Genomic DNA, 27994 nt, shown 5'->3' on the forward strand with positions numbered 1-27994 from the left:
CGCAGCGATTGCGCATACACAGAAAGAGTAATTATGTCGAGATGTTTTTGCCTGAATTAAATTAAGATTTTAGATTCATATCAGCCTAATTTATTTTTATTTTCTTGACTTATGAATGTGTGTGGTCGCGTTATGTTTCAGGATTAAATCGTTAAACTGTAAAAATCCGTCAAATGATTTCTTGGTAGTTGGTGCATTCAGGGACTTCTGACAAATTCGAAATCGGTCGCAACGAATCACAAAGAGAGGACCATGTTACAAAATAATTTTTTGGTAAACAACTTAAAACGTTAAAAATGACTTGCTCTAATAAGTTCATGTATAATACAGCTAAAATACGCGGTATGTGTGATATGTAAAAACCACGTACTGAAATCATGTTTCTGTTTGTGTTGCCATTTTTCCAACAAGATTTAAACGCAGCGTGCCACGTGACAGCATCTGACAGCTCAGAGGAGGAACACTAACATGGCGGTGTGCATAGCAGTTATCGCAAAAGAGGTAAAGATATCTGATGTTAAATGTCTCCGGTTTTATACGCAGCCTGTTTATTAATAATAAAATATTTTCCGTATTCTTATAATCGTATTTAAACAAAAGTCTGTCTCTGTAGGCCAGAAGGAGGTTAAAAGCAGGGTAAAACGCCCTAGCAGAGCTAACGTTAGAAAGCTAACAACATTAGCTTGTTTCAAATGGAGCTGCTGTTATAATTTGCTGCATTTAGGTTGACATTTAATGCGAGTAAAGCTTGTCATTGACTCATTATTGTGTGGCTGTACTCTTTAACTTCCTCTCCCAGAACTACCCGCTGTATATCCGCAGTGTGCCCACCCAAAATGAGCTGAAGTTTCACTACACAGTGCACACCTCCCTGGATGTGGTGGAGGAGAAGATCTCAGCTGTGGGCAAGTCTATAGGAGACCAGAGAGAGCTGTACCTGGGTCTGCTCTATCCTACTGAGGACTACAAAGTGTATCCTTGTTTTGTTGTGTTTGTTTGAAGACAACTGGTCTACGCGTAGACTTATCTTTTAATTAGATCATCAATCTTTGACAGGGTTTAGACTGTGATCTAAGTTTAATTATGTTTTTAACAAGATTGCCAACACATCTTTATTACACCTGAACAACTCAACTCCATATACACAACTCTACCAATCAGTAAGAATCCTTATAAATGCCCATATTAGACATGTAGACTATTGCAATTCTGATAGTGTTGTTGAATGGTGTGGCCAATGGCTGCATGTATGGGAATTGTTAAAAAATGTGCAGACTCCAGCCGTGTTCCAGTGCCAGAAGCTAAATATATTCTGGTCTGAAATCTTCAACACACTTAATACTCCATAGAACACTGCTATAGGGCTGCAACGATATTTTTACGGTACATAACCGTCTCAGAAAATATTGCGGTTTCACATTATCACTGTATTACTGAATTTATATTATTATCAGTAAGAATAACCCTTATTAAAGGAATGAAAACAGAGGGGTTATTGTGGGTTGAAAAAATGTTGTATTACTATATTTGAAACTTGAATCCATTTTCTTTAAGTATGTGTAAAAAGTCTACCCTTAGAAAATAACCAAAATAAAGGGGAGATTCTCTGTCCAGTAGATTTTTTTTTCAATTACATTAAAAAAGCAAATGTACACAATATGATAACGGTCAACTTTTATATCACGGTATACCTTGAAACCACCAGCATATCGCTGCAACCCTCCACCGCTTTTATATCTAGCCCTCTCTTAGCCTTGTTCAGAGTCCCTCTACAGCCCAAAACTTCAGAAGGCATGCAACATGTTCTCGCCTTTACCATCTTGTTGGCAAGGCGATTTTTTCTTCTTAAATGGAGGCATGTTCATCCTCCAACTCACAGTAGGTGGGTGAAAGATGTTTAACTTTCCATTAGACTGGAAAAAAAACTCATTCTCTTTTAAGGGTTTCCTAAATTCTTTTTGAAAGACTTTGAAACCCCTTCTAAACCATGTTGAATCCCTGACCTCCTTGTCTGGTGATGACTGAGCTTTCTCGTTTCTTTTGTTTCTTTGTCTTGTTATGATTGTTGCTGTTAGTGTGATATCGGTTATTGCTTTATCTGTTACTGTCTTACTTTTGGGGGTGGGGGATAAGGGGAGAAAATTGGTGAATGCTTTGTATGTTCTTCCAAAAAAAAAAAAAAAAAAGTGCTGTGAAATAAAATGGTATCGCAGTCAGTGGACCTAGAATCCCTCCACATATTGATATTGGGCTTTATAAATAAAATTGATTGATTGATTGAAATTGACATACTCTAAATAGTCTCTAACAGGGGGAAGTGAATATCCTTAACTGGTGAACTAGATATGGGTATGTAACCAACTCCAAGGTGAAGTTTGTGATCGTCGTGGACTCTTCAAATACGTCATTGCGGGACAATGAAATTAGAAGTGTAAGTTCAGCATAAGGTGTTGCTATTGCATGTCTATTAACACAACCTAACGAGCATAATTCTCCAAAAGCCACATTCCTATTGTTTAATACCCATCCACAAACTTTGCTCTGTCTGTCAGCATGGTGATTCAGTCATGGATATATGACCCCAATGTCCAATTTGTGATGTCAATTTGTTTGAGTTTAAAAAAGTGACTTGTAACTCTCTTTTCCAGATGTTCAGAAAATTACACAACTCTTTTACCGATGTAATGTGCAACCCATTCCACAATCCCGGGGACACCATTCAGTCAAAGTGAGTTTATTCTTGACTTGATATTCAGAAAGTTTTGTATCATTGATATTTTCCTAATCTAGCAATGTTTAATTGTCGACCAATCACTCTCCAGGGCCTTCGATGGCATTGTATCTGGAATGATGGTGCAAACTGGCTGAGGTCCCTTTCGTCCCAGCTGAGCCTCCACTGTACAGAACACCCCTTATCCTTTTTTTTTTTGTTTACATGTTGCCTTGATTATTGAAATGTATAAGTAATAAAACTTGACTGTTGTTGCACACGTCACTGCATGTGTGTCATTTCATTACAAATGGAGCACCGGATCATTGTTTTATTTATTCACTTACATAGCAAAGAACTTATAAGTTGTACATAGGGAGGATTTGTACATTACATTGCAGGCAGCAACACAATACATTCGCATCAGTTTGTAAAAACAGTAAGAGACGAAACTGCATAACAATTTGAGGATTGTCCCATGCATTCACAGCAACATAAGCTTATAATGCAACACCCCTGACCTCAGTCTTCATTCTTCACATCTCTTGAAGCACTGCTGCAGGGATGCAATTTAGAAAGTCATCTCTTCTGTCCATCCTGGTTCTCTCACATGATACTCAATCAGTAATGCCTGGAAACACTTCTTTAAAATTAACAGTTCTAGTCACCCACTTGAGTGGTGTGTATGCTGCGGGTGGTGCTAGCGCTGTTGAGGGTAGTGCTGTCCACTCGATCCCGCGCCCAACTCCTCTGAAGGCGGGGTGATGAGAAGAAGACATGGGTAACGTTTAGGCATCTGTTCGTGGTAGTCCATGTGTCCCCACTGTCTCTTCCCCACTGAAGGGCCGCCGTAGTAAGGGTGGGGTGTTTGATGTTGCGGCCTGGTGGACTGGTACCGGAACCTACCTCGAGAGCTGTTATGGTAGCGGGGTGGACGGTAACCACGGCCTCTGCCTCGGGTGTGGCCACCTCGGTGTCCTCCCCTGTCTGTGGTGCTGATTCCTGGCATGTTGGTCCTCTTGGGCAAAACCTGCAAGCCAAAGAACACTGGGATTGAATCAGCTGTCAAGTATGATTAACTACATTCACATGCACACAAATATTCCACTATTATTCTGAATGTCACATAAAGAGGAAATTTCATTTAGATGTTCCAAATTAGGCCTTTTTAACGAATTAAGTGTTTCCCCGATTTTGACGTGGGATATCCTGGTATTTGGGTTTTAGGAGCAGTCTATCAACAAGTATACGGCACATTCATAATATGCATCTTATTTGAGGTTTTCACCGCAGTTTGCGACACAAGGCCTTGTTGCGGATGCACTTTACACAAACCAACTAGCCACTAGTTTGCAGACTGGTGCAGAGATGCATGCCCAGAAGAAAAGACCACGTTGCTGGTCAGAAGAAGAAACACACCTACATTTAACCATTATGAGAGACTGAATATTAACAGTTTTTTTGTGCAAATACCGCAGTGGCGACCTTTTTAAGAAGGAGGTTGAAATAATGAAAGATGGAGACTGTGTTCGCATGATCAAAACAAGTCCGCCATCAATGGAAAACTTTGGAAAAATGGCTAAGAGGCTCCAGCCGTTCTACTTTTCCATATTTTGATGTGATAAACATCATGTTAGGGCACATTAACTGGAGTATACATGGCTGCATTTAAATGGGAATATTAGTGGAATATTCATTTTCATTAGACATGTCAACTGCTTAGTAGGAATACTGTCTTTCGGAATCATTTTTTGTGCATGTAAATTTAGTCATTGATTGTTTGCCGTGTTTGCTATTCAACAGTAACAGAACAGATAAACCTAAATCGTAAAAAAAAAAAGTCTTGATGCATAGAAACATAGGTGCAATTTATTCTCATTGAAGCAACCAGCTCAACATGAGGAAAATGAAAATGGGTGCTATGACTGATATAATTTCCTTATTTAAAGTAAACCAAAGGGGAAATTAAGCCTACCCCAGATAACACGACCTTTTGTGTGTGTTTCTACTTCCACCAAACAGTGAGTAAGGTTACAGTATCTCTAGTCACAGTACCAAATGGTATTTCTCAATTTGACAGGAGTGATAATGATGAATCATGACAAGAGGAAGTGTCAATTGCATGTGCATCACTTGAGCTCTACTATCAAAATGTCAGTTTAAAAACACATCTGACCAAACCAAACACGTACAGTACCTGACATGTGCAATCACTGAGCTTCAAACTAGTTTGAGGTTTTTGCTACAGACCAACATGTGGTATAATGCTTCTCACCTTAAGGACTCTTCCTCTGAACAAAGTCTCATGCAGACCAATAGCACTCTGCACAGAGTCTCGATCAGAGAATTCAATGTAAGCAAAGCTGTGAAAGAGGAAGGAAAAAAAGACAGACACAACAAATAAACTTGGATGCCGGCATGTTTAAGAGTTGTATTCTACAGTCAAACAGTGTCAGGTCGTATAAATTACATGCACAGGTTGAACCCACCCCTTGGGATGCCCGGAGAACCTGTCACACAGGATGGTAACTCGGTTGACAGGACCACAGCCATTGAAATGGATCTCCAGCTCATCTGCAGTAGCTCCATAGTCTACCTAGGATTTGTTGAACAGTGTGTCAGATCAGGGGTGCGAAAAATACGTGCTCAGTGTGTGTGGGGGAAAAAAAAAAAAAAAAAAATCAGATACGAGTCTTACATTTCCTACGTAGACTGATCTGTTGTCTGCGTCTATCCTCTCCTCAGGAGTCATGTTGTAGAAAGGACCTGTGGAAGAAACAAAAACTGTATACACTGCTTTTGTGCGTGCAATATGAAGGAGGTCACTCCAGGTGAACTGAAGATTATTTCAACAACATATCACTTGCATCATCTCTGATGATATATATCTCTCAGATCTGGATCCCCTCTGATTGCATCTCTGTTCTCCAGAGGAACCAAAAGGGAGGGTGAAAAGCATGAGGAGACGCACAGAGGCAGAAAATAGCCACAGGCAGCAAGGAGGACCCTTCTGGTTCTCTGGAGCTCACTGCTTCGTCTCATTGGGCAGTGATGAGGCACATGTGAACACTGTTGTGACCACAGTGAAGCATCCCAGGTGTTAGCCAGATGGTGAAGGATGCAGCTACCTCACCTGCCTTGGGGGCTGCGATGCTACACACACCTGGCTAAAAATGCGCTGTCGAGGCTTCCCAAATGCATAATCAGTATTTAGCTGTACACAAATGTGACACAGTAACAAACCATGGGGCGGATAAGACGCACGGGATGTCTCACCAGGCCGGGGGCTGCTGGTCAGGAGCTGCATGTCCACCGCGTCACACCTGTCTTCCTCCTCTTTCAGTCTCTCCGTCTCTTCTTCCATCTCCAGCTCCTGAACTCTGGCCTTGATGGCCGCCAGCTCCTGAGACACAAGCACGGAAACCAGAGCATGAACTCACTGTGGAGTTAAGCAAAGTACTACACTGCAAAACAGACTGGTGACAAATAAAGCCTGCATAAATGAGGGAAGAAACATGGTATGATTATAAATGATAGTTCAGACTTTTTGAAGTGGGGTTGTATGAGGCACTTATCTACAGACAGTATGTTGGTCAGCACAAAGCAAAGCCATGAAAGTCTTGACAGGGGGCAGCAACAAAATGTATTTTAGCCACCTAAAAATAATATCAATCAGTTTAAGTGTGTGCTTTATTGACAGGAATTTTCACTACTTTACCTTGCTGTCAGACAGTAATTTCCAACGGGAAAATGAAGCCGTTATATCACTCTCTTTAAAGCCAGACTTTGAGAAAAAACAGGGATTTAACACTGATGAACACAGAAGCTGCGCCTCTACCGGCTGCCTCAAACAGTTGTTACTGTACGACTTTGGTGTTAAAACAGTTTAGCTCAGATTCACCAGAGTCACACAACAACACTAACTAACTGATGAAAGCAGCAGCAGATCAGCAGCTCCCTTGTTCAGTGAGCTAAAATTACTGTTTTTGTCAGTGGAGTTCGGTGGCGTGAGGGAAGCTTAGATGAGTAACTGAAGCAGCTTGCAGCTTCCCTGTTGGAACAGGCTGTGTGACAGTGACGTAAAGCAGTTAAAGTATTCTAAATATAGCGTACACTTAAACTGATTTTTTTTTTTTTTTTTTTTAGGTGACTTAAATCAATTTCATTGTTGACCCTTGTCCATGGCAGTGCGTTGCTTCGCTTCCGTGACTCCAGCCTGCTTCTCCAAACTGGTGGCGTGCCGACTAACATGTACTGTAGACAGGTGGTTTTCAAACTTTTTGGCCAAGCTAAAACCTTGAGGCACACCTGTATTTATATCAGTGCACAATAGCTTCTATGCTATGTGGTATCACACTTATGACATAAGACAATAAAGATACGAAAAAATGAGAAAAGGTAGCTTTCATGATACTGTTTGACAGTTTTTTTTTCTCTTTTCTTTCGATGGTAGGTCATCTTTGCTGGTGTTTTGTTGTAATTTGCTCCATATGATAAAGCGATCCACTGTCCCACTCACGGCTTTCTCCTTTTAAATGTTATCATCCCTCACACTGGGTGCCAATCAGGGCTTTTGATGTCACACACTTAAACACACTTTTTTTTTTTAAATTAAATTAATTTTTTTAGCTAGCATTTGCTTCCTTATTAGGAAATGGGTGCATACAACAAATTAATTCATAACTTTGTATAGGCCCAGCTGAATATTGCAATAATAATGTGTGGTTATTACAAATTCCCACGGCACACAAGTGTCCACAATGTCTGTGTGTCTTGCTCCTGTGCAGGAGAGGTGGTGGGGCCCTTTGCATATCTGTGCCCAGGGACCCTTTGTCTCACAATCCACCCATACAGGTTTTTCTTTTAATTTTTTATCTGTATTAGATGGGAGACAGACTGAACCTGTATACTGTCTTTATAATCAGCTGCATTAGAAAGAAACTTAACATATACACATGCTTAACATATTGGTTTGATACCTGAAAATGAATTAACCATAATCAGCATTTACTTACTAACAAAAATGTCTGTGTAAATACACATATTGTGAACGCATCACATGAAGGGAATTCAGTATACTAGATATAGTTTATCATGCAGCTGGCCTGAGGTTTCAATGCAATGTCCAAACGTATAGTGGCTGACCCAATATACAACCACACTATGTGTAACACTTGAACTAGGACATGCAGTGCACCTGATTGGCTCCATGCTGAACAAGTCACTCAGCATGTTTTCAGGGATGTGGCTCACTGATGTCGGTCTTTATGCACATTATTAATATATATATCGGTGATCTAACGACACCACATAGCATAGCTGATGCTTGCGCTGCTTTGTCCAACGTGCCAACCCTGCTTTGCTCGCCCTACTGTACGTGCGTAGGCTACAAACAAACGTGACGGCACCCTCTTTCATTCACTTTAAACGATGATACCCACCGGGTCCTCGGCGAAATGCTCTCCGATGGACTCGCCCTCCAGGTAGCCGTACTCCAGATGATTTTCCGCCATGCTCACTGCTCAAACATGGCATCTGCAAAGCCGAGCGCAGCTTGCCAAAAACCGCCACAGCAAAAATATCTCCCACGGGAAGGCAAACGGGGTGATGGTCCGGGGACGCGACACCTGACAGCATATGAGGTACGCTAATAGATATCACCTGTGAATGAGACTCATGACGCGCTGGATTGATTGACAGAGGCGCGCACGTGAGAGGGACGCTGGATGTGTCTTGCTTCCATTGGCGCATCAACAAGGGGCCCTCCCCTCCTCTGCCCCTGGTACCCATCCCTCTCCCCACCTCATCCCTGTGATTTACAGCTGGGAGAATTACAGCTACAGTAGTACATGGCAAGATCTCCATTTAAGGTGGATTAAATGGTCTAATTTTTCACATTAAAAGTAAATTTCTTCAATAAATTTGGTGGTATTAATGGGGTTTGGTATATTTGGTAGTTCAGATTTTTCTAAGTGGGGTTTTATGAGGCTACTTATCCATAGTCAGAGTTTTAAAGCAGTGGTTCTCAAATAGTGCCCTGATTTTGTGATAACCACACATTATTAATATTGCAATATTCAACTGGGCCTGTACAAAGTTATGAGTGAATTTTTAATTGACTGCATCAGTATGTTGTGTGCACCCATTTCCTAATAAAGAGGCAAACTCCAGCTAAAAAATGTAATTTAATTTCATTTAATTAAAGAAAAATAACTTCGCGGGGAACCTATTTGTCACCATTGACGCATGGGAGTTATAAGTGTGTGACACATCACAAGCCCTGATTGGCAGCCAATGTGAGGGATGATGATATTTAAATTTAAAAGGAGACTGACGTGAGTGGGACAATGCATCGCTTTATTGTACAGAGCAGTCACAACAAGGCACCAGCGAAGACAACCTACCGAAAGGAAAGAGAGGAAAGAGAAAAGACAGTAGACAGTATCACAAAAGTTACCTTTCTTATTTTTCATATTTTTATTGTCATATGTCATGATAAGGGTAAGGACACATTAGCCTTGAGATTTGGGTTTGCTCGTTGGAAAACCACTCTTTTAAAGGTTAGTTGGATTCACTAAATTCACTCAATTTCACAAACTAACCGATCAAGGCAGCAGCAGACATGCAACTCCTGTGTTCAGCAAGATAAAATTACTACTTCTGTCAATGGAGTCTGGCTTTGAAAAGAGCACAGATAACGACCTCAGTTCCACATCGGAAAGATCTGTCTAGTGGCAAGAAAAAATATTCTAAATATAGTGCAAACTTAAACTGATATTGATGATTTTATGTGGCGTAAATACGTTTTGCTGCTGCCCCCATCCACAGCAGTACATTGCTTAGTTTCCGGGCTGGTACTGCTGCCTGCTTTTCCAAACTGGGGGTGTGCCGACTGCCAGACCACAGCAATCACAGTTCAGTTACAAATCAAACAGTTATGTTCTTCAGTTATCTTCATAATGGACAGATAAAAAAAAAACAAATGTCAAGAGGCTCGTCAGCTTGGACAGTCTTGTGCTGACTCTGAGGAGGAGCAGGTTGTCTGACTAACGATTTGAAGATTTCCTACTTACAAGGTATTACCACTCGTGAAAAACACTTAATATGAGCTGGGCTAGTCTGCTTTAAAGCCATGGTTTTGTGAACAACTCAAGTGAAATTGTTTGAGTGTGTTTTTCCTTTTAAGTCTGTCATCATATAACCGTTCCAGGAAGGCTAGTCTGTTATATTGTTTTATTCAGACCTATTAATATATTTTTTGAAGGCCAACCTCTTTTATATATTGATATAGTTTCATTTTGAGGCAGTCATAACCAGTGTTGTCTTGATTGTCCTGCCTTGTTTTGTGCTGACATTGAGGCATATGTACGGTTTAACTTGCAAAAGTGTGACAATGCCCCTGAGATGAGGTTCCGGAGTAACCCAAACATACTGTAACAATTAGTGTAGCCTGACATATTACTGTCTACAGGGAGGACTCAAGGAAAGCAACACATTACTCTTTTAAAAGTAACAAGTAAGGCATGTTTAGCAACAAACTCAACACTGACAGTAGGTAATACACTGACTATGGATAAATACCTCATATAACCTCACTTCAATATATCTAAACTGTCTTTTTAAGGAATGCTGCAAAACTATTACGTTTGCATTTTTCATTTAAGGCACCTGAAAGGGTGGATAATAGGCTTTTTCATGGCGGACATTCTGACTTGTTATAGCAGGAAAAGTTACAAGTAACATTAATGATGAATCTGTTTAATTCAATTGTCCCGGTAAGTCATGACAGTGTGACTTTGAGCCGGTATGCACAGTGCCAGGATGCTAAAATTTAAGCAGCTAAATGGAACTCTCCCTTTATTTATTTTATTGTTTACACCCATGCTTTGCTGTGACATGCTACAACTACAACTACAAATGTTCTGATGTTACGCTGCTGGACAAATGTTTATAATATGAAAAAATTCAAAGTATTCCTTTCTGTCTGACAGTCTCTCATATATTTAGTTGTCGTAACTCTTCACTGAAGCTATATAATGTGTATACTAAGTGAACTGTCACTCACTGTAACAGTTTTACGACTGCACCATGCCATTAATCTCGTCGAGACGTCTAGAATATTTCATTTTAGACATCTTGTGCATTTTCTACATACACTTCCAAATTCAGTCAGACGTATTTGGCATCAATGGAAACTTTAGGATTTTAGAATTAAAGATAACAGTCTATAAACAATGTTTTGCTGCTCAGCATGAGTCTGTACTGACTGACTCATCGGGCAGGTTAAAGAACCAGGCCAAAATGTTCAATAAATGAAATTAGATTGAAGCTGTGTGAGCTTGTTCAAGATGTGTATGAATATATGTCTGTAAGAGTCTTTCAAACTGTAACTGTAACTGCTATCATATTTCTGTAGACAAGAGGGAATGCAATCATATGCCTTCTGAAGTTTACATAATAACTTTGTGTTAGCAGTGATTCAATAACAATGGATCATTTTCCCTTTCTGGGGGATGTAGTCTCAGAATGTGCCTGCACTTAAAGAAGAAAAGCAATGAGAGTGATGAATACTTCATTTCATGTTTTAATTACACAGTTACATTGTTCAACACAGACAATAACCTGAATTAGAATGTTTTACAGCTTCACACATCCAACAGAGCGAACAGTTAAAGAGCGGTATTAGCAACAGGAAGGAAAGCATGCAAGAAATAAATACAAATCAGAATTTAATTCTTCTGGCACAGTTAACTTCATCTAAAAACGGCAACAGGACCTTTTTGAAGAGGGAAATAAAACAAAAGGAGAAAGATCTTCAAAGCGCCAACCTTTCCTACAGAAACATGTTTTTTTCTGTAATAATGTATTGCACAATACAGTATAGAATGCTTCCCTACACATAAAAAAAAAAAAAAAACCATAAACCTTTTTTTTTTTTTTTTTCAATTTATGTAAAGGTAAAAACAGGACCATCCTGAGCCGTGGCTTTGGGGGAAACAAGTGCTGTATCCACTGTTTGCCACTTTAGCTTTCTACTGTAGCTATTCATCAGTGCCTGTTTCACAGGAAGGACGTGTCACCATCACATCAGATGAGCCTTGAAACTTCATTGGTAGAGTTACTGGTTGGGGGGGGAGGGAGAAACAAATGCCAACCTGCTAATATTTGCCTTTTCTAAACATGCGTTTTGCCCGTTATCATGTACATAGTTAAACAAACAGAAAAGTGGCTGATGTAAAGTGTTCGGAGACCCTTGGATGATATTCACAACAGCAGAGCCCTTATGCGTTTGCCATCTATTAATATCTTCACAGAGAAAAGTGTACGACACCTCGGCATGAATCTCATTTGTTTCATGACTTAATGAAGCTTGCGCCCGGCTGGACACAACATTGATCTGATCTTTTGTGTCCTGTCCAATAAAATCAGGAGGGAGAATCTCAGTGAAGGACAGTTTGCTCTTTCCTCTACAGCTCCACACAATCAACCACAGTGAAGTTCTCTAATGCTGGGACGTAACACAAAAACCTCAACCAAAGTGTGAAAAGAAAAGTTGTAGCTTTTGGTTGTATTTTGGTCATTTATAAGTGGTCTACTGGGTTTGGCTTTGTTTAGTTTATCTGAGGGCTTACCTGCAGACACGGAGGCACACGTAAAGCTTGTACGAGTTGAATGGAACTGTCATTAAAATGTTGTCTGTGATGCAGGTACGTTTATTTTACTGCACAAAGCTGTTGCTACATATTGTGAATCTATCTGCCACTATAGTCTGTCTAGGATGTTTCATTAAAGCTCTGAAGGTTTCAAGTAGTTTGTACAGAGACACGAAGACAAAGGTAAGATTTTTTTTTTCTACAAAAACAGGCACACCGCCAGTAACGCACACACACACAAACACACACACACCAACCATGCATTTACTTTATCTCTGCAAGGCTTTGTAACTGTAAGAACACACAATCAGTAGGCTTTTCCGAAGGAGATGCTTCTATTATTTTTACAGAAGCACTATTCAACATGTAGACAACAAGCGCTTTGATTGCTTGAATAAGAATTCTACACATTTGAAACTCAGCGTGCTCTTCACTCTCGTGTGCTCTGATTGTGTGTATTTCAGACACTTTGGTTAAGTGGTGTAGTGGAGCTTCTAACCTTATTATTTCTGGTCTGACAATACACACTGCATCAAAGCCTATTATGGCAATAGAGTACTTTGGTCTGTGCTTTTATTGGTTTCGGACAACAGATGGCATGTCATGGTCGACTCTGTGTTCAGTTTGGTAATATGCAGGTTTGACTGTTATGTGTACTAAATTCCAGCAGTACCAGTTTGGTTGGTGGGATGTGATCAATCGTGTGAAGTCTGGTGGGAGTAAATATTCTTCCACATCACGAGTAATGGCAATTCCTTTCAACGCTTTTAGCATTTTTTTAGACAGATTCATACGATTGCTTTTGAGTGTGCGCTTCCATGTCTGCTCTTAGCCCAGCTTTTCAAAGTCCAGGTCAACCTCTCCTGGTGGTTAGCTGTATGGTCACAGGAGGTAGCTAGTGTGAAGGGGGGTTGTAAAGACATGGTCTGGGGGTAGTAGTGGAGGAACTAGACATCAGGGGGAGAAAGGAGCAAATGACACACAAAAAAAATCATGGTAATTATAACAAACATACATGAATGCTACACACAGATGCAGGAGTACCTTACAACAAATTAAGTGTCTCAGATAGTCTAAATAAAAGGTTTCATCTGTTATCCATCTGTTGATGACAAGTTTTCTACGACGCTCACTGCAAAAAACAAAGTTAGCTATTTTTTTTTCCAAGTTTGGTCCAAGTGTATATGAGGCCAGCTATGTTAGGTTTACAATGATCATTATTAAATAAATCTGAGCAGGGTGACAGGCCTTTAAAGGAGCAGTGTGTAGGATTTAGTGGCATCTAATGGTGTGGACTGCAGATTGCAACCAGCTGAAACTTCTCCCATGTGCCAAGTATGACCTCCTGGTTAGGATTCCTTTAGTGTTCATTGTTTAAGAGGTTTTTACCAGTAGCCGAATTATCTGCAAAGGTCTTTCCCCCTCCAAAACAAACAGACTGGGTGATTAAAACTGGTAAAAACCACAAATAAAGCTGAATCTAGACATTCAGGAGGTTTTTATGGGAAGCCAAATTATCCACAGAGGTCTCTTTCTCTCCGAAATATACCAGTTTAAATGGGTGATTTAAACTGGTAAAAACACTGATTTGAAGCATTTTCACATTAAAAATCTATGTTTTTATGACACTGTCTGGCTCTTGCAGAGGGGCTGCTAACTACAGTGGCTGATGCAAAAAGGCAAAAAGGCAAATGTCCCTATCTAGAGCCAGTGTGTATCTTTGTCCTTTCCAGGCTACTGTAGAAACATGGCAATGCAAGATTGCAATCGCCATAAACAACTCATTCTAAGGTGACGAAAACAAAAACGATTCTTATTTTCAGGTGATTATACACTAAAGAAAACATGATTATCATGTTATATTCCATTTCGGCCAATATATACCCCTGAATTCTACACACTGGACCTTTAAGTAAAGGTCTTGAGACTGTTTAACATACATGTGTTTACTGGAGCATGTGGGAAGGGCTGGAAAAAAACAATAAAATAAACCTAAAGAGGTGATGCTTCTCTCTTGGCCTGGAAATAAAGAACTTGACCCAGATTATCAGCTTATGTTCAAATTGCATCTTTACAAATAAACAATAATTAGTGGGAAAAAAAACAACCTTACAAGGATTGGGTATCAAAATTAGCTTTGAGGTTTACTGTAGCTTAACACTGGCATTTCACTTAATCCTACAGTAATGGCTTGTCCTGCACCTTGGGGCAAACAGACACTCCTAACAACACACACACACACACACACACACACAGGTTGATGAGGACCAAGAGAGAGCGAGGGGTCCCTACAGGGGTGGAAACAGAACCTTAGACATGACATATCAAGTTTGATGAGTCCTAAATTTGGTGTGATGGAGCTAAATTTAAAACTGAGCCACCACTTTTTTCTTCTTCTTCTTTTTTTAAATATTGACTAGGCATTTGTTTTTGTCAGTACACACTGCTGCGTCCCCTCCTGCAGGATGTAAACTGACCAAGGGGGTGAATGAAGCACGTGACAATGACATTTATTCCCAATTACTGCTTCTCATTCAAATTAAGAAGATTGAAGTGAAACATGAACAAGTTTTCTTGGTGTAGTGCAATGTGGATTTTTGAAATGTTGTAGATTAAGGCCTTATTAATTGATTTAGAAATGTTCAGGAAGTCTTGTAATGTCCATTCACCCTTAATCTGTTTTCATCCATTTTCTGCTGCATGTATTGTGGTACTGTATGAAACCACTTTACCTCTGTTACCAACAGTCTCCTCCACTCAGGATCACATGACACTTTGATTTGAGTGAAAATTGAAAGTGAGAGAAAGAGAAAAAAAATAATAAAGGGAGTTGATGAATTTGAGAAATAAATGTACTCTGAGAAAATCATATTCTGGACATTAAACTTTAAAGGTTTCTGTTATTTGGCAAACACATTTTTGGACCTCTTTAAATACTATGTACATTCACATTAAGTTACTGATGTTACTTTAAATATATTTATATGTATCTATATTATATGACACCCTATGGGCAGTTGCTGAGGTTCCATTCAGTAGCTGAATTCTCTTCATATTGCACCTCCGTCCTCTCACTGTCTTACAATGTGAGCAATACAAAATATTCTACAAGAGGGGTTTCATCTCATTAATATAGATACAACAAATCAAACAATAAGTACAATGTGGGGCTTCCTCTCATAAGTGAGTTTCCTCCTTGTTCTGACTTCACTGCTCAGCCCAAACTTAAAGGAGGAAAAATGAAAGGTAACGAAACCAAAAAACAAAGTCCGTCATTCTGGATATACACAAGGGCAGCACATGTGGACATCAGCGACAAGAGACATTATTGAAATTTGAAAAGAGGAACAATATCTACAAGCAGGTTCGAACCCTTCCCACGTGACTGCTCCGAGGCTCTGTCCAAAGCAGGCTGGGGTTAAGGGGCAGACTTGAGTCAAGTAGTCGGGGAAGAGCGCAGAAGGGAGGTGTGGGGTGAGGGGAGGTAGAAAGAGAGAGGAGATCCAAGTCTACACCGCCCTTTACTAGGCTCTTTCATCTGTTTATCATGCTTTGGAAAAGGAGGGAGTGAATGTAAAGGTAACAGCAATTCCTTGAAATATCTCCCCGTTGTGGAGCTTTAAAAAAAAAAAACAACTTACAAACATTCTTCTCATACGTCTCCGTAGTATGCAATGCCTTCTCGGACAATGTTTTCAAGCTTGTTTTGAGGTTTTTGGCAGCTCCATTGCCATGTATGTTTCTTCATCTCCTTTGAGGCTGTGTACATTTTCCTTTCCTCCTGTTTTTTTCTCTCCGTCCCTCTCTGTTACCATTCACAAAAAAATCACACTGTGGCAGGGTTTCCATCCATTTCATGAAGTCTTTCTTGTAGGCAAGTTCACAGCATCGTCCATATTCACTAGTCTGGGCCATCACTGAGGAATCGCTGTCATTTTGTCCAGACTGCAGGAGGCAGCTGCAGATCAAAGCAGTTTTTTTTTTTAAATGTCTGGCTACCTCTGGGTCCCGTTCTGCAGCGTCCCTGCAGCCTGGTCCTCCCAGGGCTGGCTTATCTGCTGAGGAGGTGATGTTGCTTTGCGTTTGGTTATAAGATGAGTGCTTCTCCTTATCGCTTACTTACTCACTTTGGCAGTGTAATACAAAGGTTTGGATCATGTTATTTTTCATCTTTGAATTCATTTGGGTTCACAATGGTTCAGAGAGGTGAGTCCGGTGTAGATTTTCTTGGCTCGCTAGCAAGGTAGTTAGCAGTTTAAAATTAATTTATTTTCATATCATTATTATCATCATCATCAGCACTACTATTCTTTATTTAGAATATTTGGACTTTTCTTTATTTTCCCTTAAAGCCAGAAAGAAACATTTAATAAATACTAAGCTGTGTTTCTGAGGAATTTATCACATCACAGGTTTTTCCCCTTCCCTCATCCATTTGAAAAAAAGGTATTTTGTCCTTGCCTGTCTCCGGTAGGACACTGTAGAATAAGTGCCACATCAGTGAACTGTTTGCACTTGTAGTGCACATCTCAGGGCTGGGTACTGTTCTCTCATTGGTGCTAAATTAAAGGGAAATCCGATCCAAGTGCTAATCAGCCTAGTCATCCCCCCATCATTGTTGCCTTACCACAGCCCTTGTCTTGTGTCCTTCGGCGGACAGTATTTAACGTGCTTCCATTACTGAGGGCACATCTTAGTCACATCTTCAAGTCATGTTTTCAGCAAACACATCGGATATGTTTCTGTGACTGAGCACAGAGATAGGAGACACTTTCATGCTTTCCACTACACTGAACCCCAGGCTGGAATCTTTGTATTTGTGGCTGTGGTTGTGAAAGAGACAAAGACAGAAAAAGTATTTTTTGGGGGGGAAGGAAGGGAGGGTGACAAGTTCAGAAAAGCAGTCTAACATCAGGTAGTGAGAGGATTTTCAGGAGAGCTTAGGATAAGAGGGAAATAAGGACTAAAGTAGGGGAGGAGAAAAGGGAGCAATGTGCGATGAAGATTCCTCAGTTTGGTTTTGTGTGGAGTGTGGGCACCGTCGCATCAGTATGCAGGGAAGGGACAAGGGTCAGACGTCAGCGAGAGGTGGCATCCAGTAGGGCGGGGGTAGCTGGAGTCGTGGAGCGAGAGGCACTACTGGAACTGCTCTCCTTGGGGCTGGCAGAGACACTTCCGCTGCCGCTGCCGGCCCCTCCCGCAATACTGCTCTGGCCCGCCAAGGACAGGGCTCCTGGAGGAGTGCTCTCCGAGTGGGTGGGGGGCGCGCTGGAGGACGCTGAGGAGGTGGAGGAGGAGGACGGGGTGCCGAGAGGGACGCTGCTGCCCCCTGGCATCCCCTGCAGGCCTTGACCACAGACATGGTGGTGCTTCTCCCAGTCTTTGTGTTGACAGAAGGAGCCGCAGTAGCGAGCCGTGTTGCAGCCGCTGCACGTCTCACTGGCTTTCCTCCCGCAGTTCCAGCAGCTCTGGTGAGACAGTGGGGAGAGAGTGGGTTGATAGAAATAAGTCTCTTTTTTGTCCCAGGATAGCTCAGTTCTCTATTTTTTGCATTTACATATGCTGCAACCTACAATAAGTCATTTTATGACACAGTTTATCCATCTGATCCTCATCTTTTTTATTACTCTCTGCATGGGGATTTCATTTTAAGGCTTTAAGTCCTGGTCCAGCGCCACTGGTTTGTGTAACCAGCAGGTGGTGGTCAACTGCTCTGTAATGGCCTCAGCCTGGCACTCTGCTCCAACCATCTGGGTCTGTCTGCTTTTATTTACACAGACAACTAGACTGCTTCTGCAATAATGATGACAACATGGTGCAGCACCAAACCAAGAGCAGCCAGCTGTGTGGATTACACAACACAGGAAAAACTTGGAGGATGAGGGGGACAAAGTGAAGGGTAATGAATGGAGCAGAAGAGCGTTGAAGAGTGAGTGACAGAGGAAGGAATTAGAGAACAAGAGAGAGAGGGGGAATGAGGCGAAATGTAGGTGGGGGGTCTGTGGTACTCACTTCACTGGAGTCCTCCTGCTGGTTGATGACTGTTAGTGCGTCCTCAGAGGCCTGCCTCTTGGCCTCGGCCAGCGCCCTCTCCATTTTAGAGCGTTCGGCTGAAATCATCTCGTGAGCTTTCCTCTCGGCGTCTGACACCGCCTTCTGCAGCTCTGACATCGCCTGCCGCTTCACCTCATTCACTGCCTCCTCTGAGAGAGAGAGGAAGAGAGAGGTGTTAATGCTTGTGACCATCGTCCCATCCAGCCTGCTCTGTCATCCTTTATTGAGGCTCTTTAAGCTGCCATCTTGTCTGTATGTCAGTGAACAGATGTACATCATCCAAGATTTAAAACTTTCTGCCAGAAAAGGGAAACAGCCAGACTTCAATAATTAATTCAAACACGTCTGGCCACAATAATTTCCAGCACTGACAACAGCAGATGTCTCCAAAGTTTTGTCACTAACTTGGCTGTTCAAACAACATCCTGGGATTCCCCGTTTGCATGATTGTCATCTTGTCAGAATTATTCTAATAGAATTTGTTAGATGGAGTTTACAGAGAAGACTGAATAATTTCTCCACCAGTGGGCATTTATATCCCCACTGCAGGGCTTCGTACCATGTAGATTTTATCATGGGGCCTTTTGTTCTTCCAGCAGAAGCACAAACTGTATGAGTGAGGGGGCTGTGTTTTTACAACAGGCAGGTGTGTAGACTCCTTTCCAGATGGCAGTCTAAAATAGAAACTTCCCGCAGTCTCCACTCAGTAAGAGGCAGGAGTGATTACATTTTGCAATCTTTCATTATTGGCTTCACAGTTTACAACAAATGCACAATATCTATATCTTGTAGGGCTTCATACACCTGAGGAATAGGTCTCCAAATAAACACTATTTATTAATCGAATGCAAATGTGCTGTGTCGTGATTATAAGATGTGAATTCCTCTAAAATGTCATTTTCCTCTACTGTCAAACATTCTTAAAGATGAAATTATATTTCTCCCTCCTGCTCCACCTCCTCCAGATGTGCCAAGCAGACGCAGTAAGACACAAATGACAAGTGGCTCTCCAGGTGTATCAGGCCAACCAAGGAGGAGGTGAGGCTGATATGGTTCTCTCCCCTGCTCCCTGTTTCCCCCAGTCAGTGTTTGTTTGAAAGGAAACTCATAAATAACTGTCACTTTTCCTCGCCGCTCCACTCCACTTGTTCCAAACTACTGTGCAAAAAGATAGGCAGCGGGCAGGGGGGAGCCTTATCCAACACTGGTGCTGTGTATATGCACATGGCTGCGTGTGTGCATGTGTGCATGTCTGAGCTTTAATTCCTGTGCCCATATGCTAAAAAAGTTAGCATTCTGTCAATCCTGTCAACATACAGTCACACTCACACACATGTCTCAATGCTTTCCTTCAACCCATCATTCCCCCTCTACCTTTATCCTTCATTTCTATCCTTTTTTTTCTTCCTCTCATACCCCTCCTCCTCCTCTTTCTTCTCTCCTTTGCAAAACACTATCTGCATTATCCCGAGCTTCTCAATTATCTGGCCTAATGCATGCACCACTAAGATTAGTTTGCAAATTTAATTAATTCTTATCAAGGAGACTGCATAGCAGATGCTGGGGCAATTAGCACTTAATGGAAAACACGGGGACAGCAATATTAACGTTTTAATTCCACAGGGATTTGGCAAGTCCCTGAGACGTGTTATTTCTGTCTGCTTTTTCACACTTCAGATCTTATTTTTTCAAAAGCACTGCAGTCTCTCAACCTGAACCAGACCAGAGAATACGTGTCTGGTTTTAATTAAAAGCAAGAGGTGCTGCAGTTGCATCAGGCAGGAGTACCTGGCTGCTGAGACAGAGGTGACACATATACAAACACACACACTCACACTCACACTCACACACACACAAACACACACACACTTACACAGACATTAGAGGTGAGATGTTGGGAGTGAGATATGTTACTCACCCTGCCTGTTTTGGAGGTGCTTTAGTGCTGGGGAGAGCGGGATGCTTGTAGTACCTGTATGAAAAACAACTGCAATTAAAAGAGCTTTTTTCTGCTGGTGAAAATGCAGCACAGAATTTTGCCTACAGCAGCAGCGTCTTTCCTCCGCAGGGTATTGGACTATGACTGCAACATAATAGTGCTGGGACTGGGGCGGAACAAGGGCTGAGCCAGACGACTCCTGGGATAGGGTTTTATCTAACATGCAGTATACAAGAAGGCCCATGCAATGCAACACTCCCACCTGCTTCCCTTTGGCCACACACTGAGCCAAAAATAATAATAGCGGTCAAGATTGTTCTGTATAAATGTCTGTATTTGATATACTTTAGTGATAAGTTTGTGTACTGTGCATGAGGCCAGAGAACAATCACAATAAAAGAAGGTATAAAATCTTGGGAGTGTGTGTTTCTCAGTTACACTCCAACCTGTGCTGTGCTGCTGCGGCCTGCCTCTGGCCAGGTGACTGCATTTTCACTGCAGCTTTAACTGCAGTGGCCTTTCATAGTGGTGACAGATGGAGGGCATTTAGCCCTAATGACACAGAGGGCCTCCAATCCTCTGCCCTGATGGACCTACGGCTGTAAGGCCTCTGCTCTGTCTGTCTGTGTGGCCAGGGTGAGGGCCATGAAGACTGATGATGGTCACTGTGTGCGTGTGTGTGTCAATCATGAAGACAATAGAGAGAAGGGGAGGCTTGGCTCTTACCAGCTTTTCTCCAGATTTCTTCTGGCAGGTATCCTGAGGGAGGCCTGTGTAAGAAGTCTCGGTGGATCTCTGAAACACACAAGCAGGCACGCACTCAGTTACACACACGATGATTGACTCACGATCTGAACAAACACACATCCGCAAGTCTCTCCTTTAGTTTCCAATTCTATTTTTGGGACCAATACAAACCAGGTGTAAGGCAATCTCGAAACCCATCAGCTATTGGTCGGACAATGATAAGCCTCCCGGGACAAAGGACAATATTTCGGGAGATGTGGTGTAGCCAGTGGATATCTGCACATAAATCCATATAATTAAAAAGCTAATATAAAGCTGAATCATTGTCAGACGATAGCCGATGGGTTCTGAGACTGCATTTCAGCCAGTGTGTTCCACCTTTACACATAGACTGCTTACCTGCCACTCAAATGCGACTGGTCAGTAATACTCAGACTACAATTGGAAACCAGGACACTCCGATAACAAATGTCCCATTGCCTACAGATTCTGCATACATACACAGATATCTGTTCATAAGGATGTGTATGGCAACATCAGTAAATAAGCTGTTATCAAATTTGTAACCATTTCTAGGAAGGAATGGGAATACAGGAGTTAGAAGTGAGTACAAATTTTAATTATGAATGAGCATGCCGGCAGCATAAGGGTGCGATCAGCTGCAAGATCCTAGATTTTGCAGAAAAATAGGATACTCTAACTTTTTGTGTCTAAATTGATATATTTTTTGAGGCATTTTCAGCATTTCCAATAAGCCCTACCTTGCTGTGAGTGTTTTGCTTTGCCAAACAAACCCTGTGTGTGTTCGTCTACCTGTCTGTCTGCCTGTCTGCCTTTCAGCAGCCGAGGGAGTTCCTATGGGCAGTGACTCGCTGCTGCTAGCTGTGTTGGAGGAGGAGTTGTGGTGAGGAGTAGGAGGAGGAAGAGGAGGAGGAGGAGGAGGAAGGCAGTGCTGTCCGTTGCTCCCACCTTTTTTCATCTCCTCCACGTCGCTGTAGCGCCGAATCCAGTGATTCATCTCCTCCCGGTCGGCCTCCTGGCAGCGGCGCAGCACCGTCAGAGAGCGGCGCGTCTTCTCCACCATGTCCATGATGCAGTTCAGGAGCTACAGTGGGACAGGATTGAGGATGAGTTAAAACATTTACTGAATAAAAGGAGACATTTGACAGTGCTTCATTTAGTTAAACTTCATCACCTACACAACATAGCAGTACCAAATAAATCCACAAACAGCTCCACAGGTCATAGCAACAAAGCTAATTTAAAGGAATGAGTTACTTATGGAACCACTGAGCTGTAAATCTAGACACTATTTTAATCTGTCCCACAACACATACCACCTAGCAGACGTGCGTGTTTGCATGTGATTTCTGTCTCTGCCTATCTGTTCATGGATTGTGTGCTTGTCAGTGAATTTCAGTGTCTAAGAGCATTACAACAACGATAATGTAACAGCTGGACTGCTGATGAAAAAGTTGAGCCAATTCCTTCCACCCTTCTGCTCCGTTCCCTGCCAACTCAACAGATTTCCTCTCTTTTCTCTCCTTCCCCCCCTCAACTGTAAACAGTGTCACTTTTTTTCCACGTTGCCCTCTGTTTCCAGACCCGGCTCGGTCTGCTAAATGGGTTTAGCATGGCTGACATTCAATCCATATCATTATTCCCATTCATCTTTCCCTCTCTCTGTGTGTCTGCCTCCTTTCCTCTGTCTCTCCACTCCCTCCCTCCCCTCTGAGTTAGCTATATTTATTTCAGTGAAGTGTTTCTAATTTGGCTGGGGTCCAGGCCTGGCCGGTTCTCTCCATGACTGCAGCTCTTGTCTCAGCTGCTCTCCCCAGCTGGAGCTGCGCTCTGCTGGGTCCTGAGCTCCATCTGGGGCCCTGTTTCTGTGTGTGCGTGTGTGCGTGCATGTGTGTGAGTGTGTGTGTGTCTAGTGAACATGATTTTGTCTTCATGGAGCTGGGTGCCAGGAAGCCAGAAAGGTGTCTGTCTGTTGTTAATTCACCACACTGACACAGACCTCCTATGGTCAGCTGTCTGTCAACCGCACACTCAGATGGGACGGAGGTTGTCTGTCAACAGTTCCTGTCCTGCTAAAATTAACTTAAATCACCTGCTGACCTCTTAGCTCTTTTTTAAAGCCCTGCTTCATGATGTTTATGATTGAAAAGGTGACTGACATTAAATATGGCTCCCATGCTGATACGTACATTATCTAGGTGCTTCCATTCCTCTGCCCACTCTCGATCTGTAAGACGATGGTCGATCACCTCCTCTTGGCGGGCACCGTGCACTGCTAAAAGACAAATACATGGGTCAAACTCACATATATAAAACTGTGTAACAGTCTTGAAGCTGCAAAATGCTCTACAAGTCCAGAGTGGATGCTTAAAGGAACTGTGTAAGATTTAGGGCAAGTTAGTGGCATCTTGTAGTGAGGAATGCAGATTACAAAACTTCTTATATTTAGAATTCAGCAATTCAGTGGTCATTGCTACAGAGGATTTTAAAGGGAGCCGAATTATCTGCAGAGGTCTCCTCCTCTCCAAACAAACAGACCAGGAGATTTAAACCAGTAAAAACACTAAATAAAGCAATTTCATGTTACAAATCAGCATTGTTTGGCACATCGCAGAAAGGCCGCTAGCCCAGCACCTGCTAATGTGTGCTCACCTCGATTCTCTGCTAACTTAATGTGTGTTCAGCTTATTTCTGATCCAAACTGTGAGCCAAATTATCTGCTTGTCTCTTCCTCTCCAAAAACAACAGACACAGTGATTTAAACCAGTAAAACACACAGAATAAAGTCACTGAGAGGTTGCTACTACGGTCGCTGATGCAAGACATGAATGGCCCTATCTTGAGCTAGTGTTTGGTTTGTCCGTTCTGGTCTACTGTAGAAACATGGCGGTGAAACATGGCAATCTCCCTGGACAAGGACCCGCTCCCTATGTTAATATAAATGGCTCATTTTATGGTGACAAAAACACAACAATTCTTATTATCAGATGATGAGCTGAAATTAATTAACTCACTGAACATTAGTTACTGTGCTTGTGGATGTCAATTTTATTTATATCTGTTTTACTGTCTCCTATTTTATTACTATAATGATTAACTTAGATATTAAAGTTCAATTTTAAACAAAATAACTGGTGTCTTTAGCACTTGTGTGCCTGTGCTGGAGCCTCGTGTCTAATGAGTGAGACAATTTGGCCAAGAATTCACCTCTTTCCTTTTGGGAAAGCAGAAGGAAGGCATATATGGTTGCCACAGTTGGAGCATATAGGCATGTATGGATGTGGTCTTTATATAGCCACACTGCCACAAGGATTATCACACTGGACATGACAACTGGCCTTTGTTCTCTGCATACACCCCACTTACATACACACCAGCCCACAGTCTTGACCATATCACTGGGGATCTATAGATGTATCTGACCCCTGTGGATGCAGCTGTCCTACCTGTCTGCCGGTGTCTGTCCCGGGCTTCGCGGTGTTCATTATGTCTGTAAGCGTCTCTGTATTGGTGTGCCAGGGCCATGTCTTCTAAGCGATAGTGTTGGGGTCCCACTTGGGGGTTTGGTGGGTGGGGTAGGCCGTTGGGAGGGTGTGTGGGGAGGCCATTGGGAGGCGGGTGAGCAGGAAGACCCGTGCTGGGGCTGAAGCGTTGACTGGGGCTGATGGTGCAGGGCCTTTTAGCCAGGTGCTCCGGGTGCAACCCATCTCTGTCCGAGCTGTCTTTGGTCCTGTAGAGGAGGGCGGGAGAGTGGGTTAAAACATGATTTTAAAGTATATGTAATGGCTTGCCATGATGTCATTTAATTTAGCGTAGGAGCGTACAACTTTTATATTCTTTAAAGACAATTAGGTCAAGCAGTGGGTCAGCACCACACAGTTAGCAGAATACAGCAATGTTGTGGTCAAGACCACATAAACCAAGACCACGTCATGACCAAAACTAGAGAGATGCTAAGGAGCTGACATCAACTTAACCATCTTTATTCATTGCCCTTTTTTGTGCAAGCAATTTAATGATATCCCTGCAGTTGTGGTCTTGAAATGAAATGCAGAGTCCTCTTTGTCTTTGACCAAGACAGGACCGAAGCCTCCAAAAAGTGGTCTTGAGACCAAGACTGATATCAAGCTCTACAACACTTGAAAACAGTATCAAAGCATAGATCCCAAGTAAACTGCTGTGTTAACAAAGAAATGAAAGGATAGAAGTTCAACTGTTGGGACACAGAGCCTGCAGCATTTTTCCAGCAGTGGGATGTGTGGTATATTATAGTATACAACAAAAAACATCTTTGTTGTACAGTTGAGTCTTTATCTGCCAGTATGCCATACCCTTGCACAGCCAGTCTGCATCTCTAAAGCTCTGTTTCCACTACCACATTTACCATTATTCCACAAATGTCCACCCAAAAATCGATTCAGCTGCTCCAGATAAATGATGAACCACTCAGAAACTGTTTTGATGCTCACATGACTACCCTCATTTACAAAAAAAAATCTCCCACAACATGGATCATTTCTCAGCTCAGTTTTACTCAGAAACAGATTTTTGACACCACGTTAATGTCTGAAGGGAGAGAAATAACTTTTCTGCGGCCAACTTCATTTTTCTCCAGTTAGTCCATCAGTGGCCTTGCCAGACCACAATGAGTAATGCAAAAACTGTGGGCTGGCTTTGCCAGGCTAAGTATGCAATGCCAGTGTATTACTTCATAGTGTAGGAAAACATGCCCCAGCAAAGACCAGTATGGCCTAAGAATCAGATCAAGGGGTTAAAAAAACTGCCCGCTGTAAAAACATGCCAAACAAATCAACAGATGTGATTTACTTCATGATGCCTGATTGGTTTTGTCTGTGTCTACCATAAACTGTCATTATAATTTATTTTCAAAGATTACATTGTGAACCATACAAGCCTCTAGCAAAGAACACAAACTTGTTTTGTGAATTTCAACAACACATGGCGCATGCAAACACACACTCACACACATGTATCCCTGCTGAGAGCTGCTTGTTGTTCAGTTACAGTAAGGCAGTTCTCCACCAAAGCTTTTGCACAGCTGTACGCCATATGTATCAAACAAAGCCAAGTCCAACTGTACACCCTGCGTCTCAAGCGCTTAATCTGAATATATCCCTCTGCCGACTCTTAGATTGCAAGTATTTCTCCCTCTCCCTCCCACCCTGCTCTTGGGCTTAAGGGGCAATATGGGCTGAATGCTGTGTGTTTGGCAGATGTTTAGTGACACTCATTTGTGTCTGTGTACTTTAAGTGAGTGTGTGTATGTGTGTGTGAGAGAGAGGTTGTATTTTCAAGCCATCTGGACAGTTTAAATGGGAGTGTTGATATTAATCTGTTTAGCTGGATGGCAATAGCCAGGCATTCGGATGCAAATCACTCTTTATCATGCCGGGGATCAAAGGCGAATAAATGCAGTGCTGCCCCATGTAGATGAGTGTGTTTATGTGTGTGTGTGTGTGTGTGTGTTTGGTTATTCATGTGTATATTTGTGTACGTCGGCTATACTCGTACACATCCCTGGCTCCAGTATCTGACAACACAGAGGAACAGCTGGCGCGAAGTAGGCCCTGCCCCAGCCTGAACCACCCTCCCCCTCCTCCGCCGAGCCCCTCCCGCTGTGTATAAGCCACAGGTCAGGAGGCGGAGGTGTGCGGATTACAGTGGGATTGCACATTCAGCTCCAACCCTCAGTCCCATCCAAACCACCACCTCCCACCTCCCCACACCCTGCTCAGGATGTGCTCAGTGTTACGGTCAGCACATCACCATCTGGACACATCCCTGACATATGGACAGCTGCTGGGAGCCCGCAGGTCAGGCAGTTGGAGAGAGCAAGAGAGAAACAGAGAGCAGGAGAGGTGAAGAAGTGATCAGAAAAGAAGGACAGTGCCAGTAAGAGAAGAAAAAGAAAAGGGAGGAAAGGGAAATGCCAGCTAATTCTGTCTTGTGTCATCTTCTTAGCTGGGTGAACAAAGCAGAGTGCTGGGGAGAAATGTGGGACAACTGCAAACCGTTGCCCACTGTTGGTCTTTCTGTCTGTCTTTGGGTTGTGCTGAGGACATTTACTGTACTTCACCCCCGCTTCTCTCTCTCTTTTGCTTCTCAGATGCTCTCTTTCTTTTCCTACAGTGCATTTATCTCACCCCTCCCTCCCAGACAGCTGGCAGAGCCAGCCTGGCATCAGGGCTGTCCAGACTTCCGCCTCCCGCACAGAGGATTTATAGCCTCCCCTTGTCACTTGGCATTCTGAAATACCCTGAAATAATTCATATATAACAGCGTGTGTGTGAGAGTCTGCCAATAAATGTGCGTCTCTGAAGTCTGCATGTATATGTTTTCTTGTGTTTAATGGAGATATGCTACCTGTCAGGGGTCCTTCTTTTGCCGTGCTCATTCATCTCCAGCATGATCTCGGAGGAGTCGAGGGGCGAGCTGGCATTAGCGTCCAGGAGAAGCTGCTCGTGTTGGGCCAGATACTGAGCTGGAGTCTGCTTGGCCAACCTGGCACAGTGAAGCAACTCTCTCTGCAGCAGGGGCAGGTTTGCCTTCAGTGGTAAAGAGAGGGGAGACAGACATCTCTGGATTAGGAATGAAACACGTTGTTGTAGGAAGGATATAGATTTATTGAGCCGATGTAAATGTAGAGTGTTAAGTGGACAAGAGGTGAGCTAGAAACTCATGGTGGAACAATAGATAGATGGGGTGAGAGTAAAATAATGCCAGATTAGGGATGGAGAAAAAAAGAAAGTGATAGATGAAGAGACAGGATGAGATAAGACAGGTCCCTTGACACCTTCCTCTGCCATGTGTCTCTCTCTCGCTCTCTCCAGGGTGTGCTGATGTGTAGAG

The 27994-nt window shown here is 42.5% G+C and overlaps 3 protein-coding genes across 11 annotated transcripts in view; 1 reads left to right on the forward strand and 2 right to left on the reverse strand.

Annotated features, from left to right (window-relative positions):
• The first annotated feature begins 411 nt into the window (after positions 1 to 411).
• Positions 412 to 2995, forward strand: trappc2l (trafficking protein particle complex subunit 2L). The gene is made up of 5 exons (XM_033626463.1): positions 412 to 501; positions 800 to 972; positions 2344 to 2431; positions 2649 to 2728; positions 2823 to 2995. Exons 1-5 carry the CDS (start codon positions 469 to 471, stop codon positions 2866 to 2868), a joined length of 420 nt encoding a protein of 139 aa, XP_033482354.1. The 5' UTR covers positions 412 to 468; the 3' UTR covers positions 2869 to 2995.
• A 35-nt stretch (positions 2996 to 3030) lies between these two features.
• pabpn1l (PABPN1 like, cytoplasmic) lies at positions 3031 to 8454 on the reverse strand. Of its 2 annotated transcripts, none has more exons than XM_033626441.2 (6): positions 8152 to 8454; positions 5975 to 6113; positions 5409 to 5476; positions 5200 to 5306; positions 4986 to 5073; positions 3031 to 3740 (listed from the first exon to the last, which is right to left on the reverse strand). In XM_033626441.2, exons 1-6 carry the CDS (start codon positions 8221 to 8223, stop codon positions 3411 to 3413), a joined length of 804 nt encoding a protein of 267 aa, XP_033482332.1. In that variant the 5' UTR covers positions 8224 to 8454; the 3' UTR covers positions 3031 to 3410. The 2 variants fall into 2 exon arrangements, with proteins under 2 accessions (XP_033482332.1, XP_033482342.1); XM_033626451.2 differs by having other exon boundaries at positions 5987 to 6113; positions 8152 to 8450.
• An 8090-nt stretch (positions 8455 to 16544) lies between these two features.
• The window catches only part of cbfa2t3 (CBFA2/RUNX1 partner transcriptional co-repressor 3), a 41654-nt gene continuing 30204 nt past the window's right edge, over positions 16545 to 27994 (reverse strand). For 2 of the 8 annotated variants that reach the window (XM_033625954.2, XM_033625987.2), the window contains exons 5-12: positions 27509 to 27690; positions 24571 to 24854; positions 23314 to 23399; positions 21917 to 22208; positions 21083 to 21151; positions 20336 to 20389; positions 18376 to 18566; positions 16545 to 17831 (exon numbers count right to left, since the gene is read on the reverse strand). In XM_033625954.2, coding sequence (XP_033481845.1) covers positions 17442 to 17831; positions 18376 to 18566; positions 20336 to 20389; positions 21083 to 21151; positions 21917 to 22208; positions 23314 to 23399; positions 24571 to 24854; positions 27509 to 27690 — 1548 coding nt within the window. In that variant the 3' untranslated portion in view covers positions 16545 to 17441. The remainder of the gene's footprint in view (positions 17832 to 18375; positions 18567 to 20335; positions 20390 to 21082; positions 21152 to 21916; positions 22209 to 23313; positions 23400 to 24570; positions 24855 to 27508; positions 27691 to 27994) is intronic. The other 6 variants (XM_033625970.2, XM_078175054.1, XM_033625962.2 and 3 more) reach the window with 5 other exon arrangements.

The sequence above is a fragment of the Epinephelus lanceolatus genome, chromosome 2 (genome assembly GCF_041903045.1).
Source record: "Epinephelus lanceolatus isolate andai-2023 chromosome 2, ASM4190304v1, whole genome shotgun sequence".
In the NCBI taxonomy this organism is placed as follows: Eukaryota; Metazoa; Chordata; class Actinopteri; order Perciformes; family Serranidae; genus Epinephelus; species Epinephelus lanceolatus.

Excerpts from the sequence above, each read along its gene's own strand:
- trappc2l (XM_033626463.1), top strand. The coding sequence starts at position 469 with ATGGCGGTGTGCATAGCAGTTATCGCAAAAGAG. Across the intron at positions 502-799 it reads TAGCAGTTATCGCAAAAGAG|AACTACCCGCTGTATATCCG; the intron begins GTAAAGATATCT and ends TTCCTCTCCCAG. Across the intron at positions 2,729-2,822 it reads GGGGACACCATTCAGTCAAA|GGCCTTCGATGGCATTGTAT; the intron begins GTGAGTTTATTC and ends ATCACTCTCCAG.
- pabpn1l (XM_033626441.2), bottom strand. The coding sequence starts at position 8,223 with ATGGCGGAAAATCATCTGGAGTACGGCTACCTGGAGGGCGAGTCCATC. Across the intron at positions 6,114-8,151 it reads AGCATTTCGCCGAGGACCCG|GAGCTGGCGGCCATCAAGGC; the intron begins GTGGGTATCATC and ends CTTGTGTCTCAG. Across the intron at positions 5,477-5,974 it reads CCGGCCTGGTGAGACATCCC|GTCCTTTCTACAACATGACT; the intron begins GTGCGTCTTATC and ends TTTCTTCCACAG.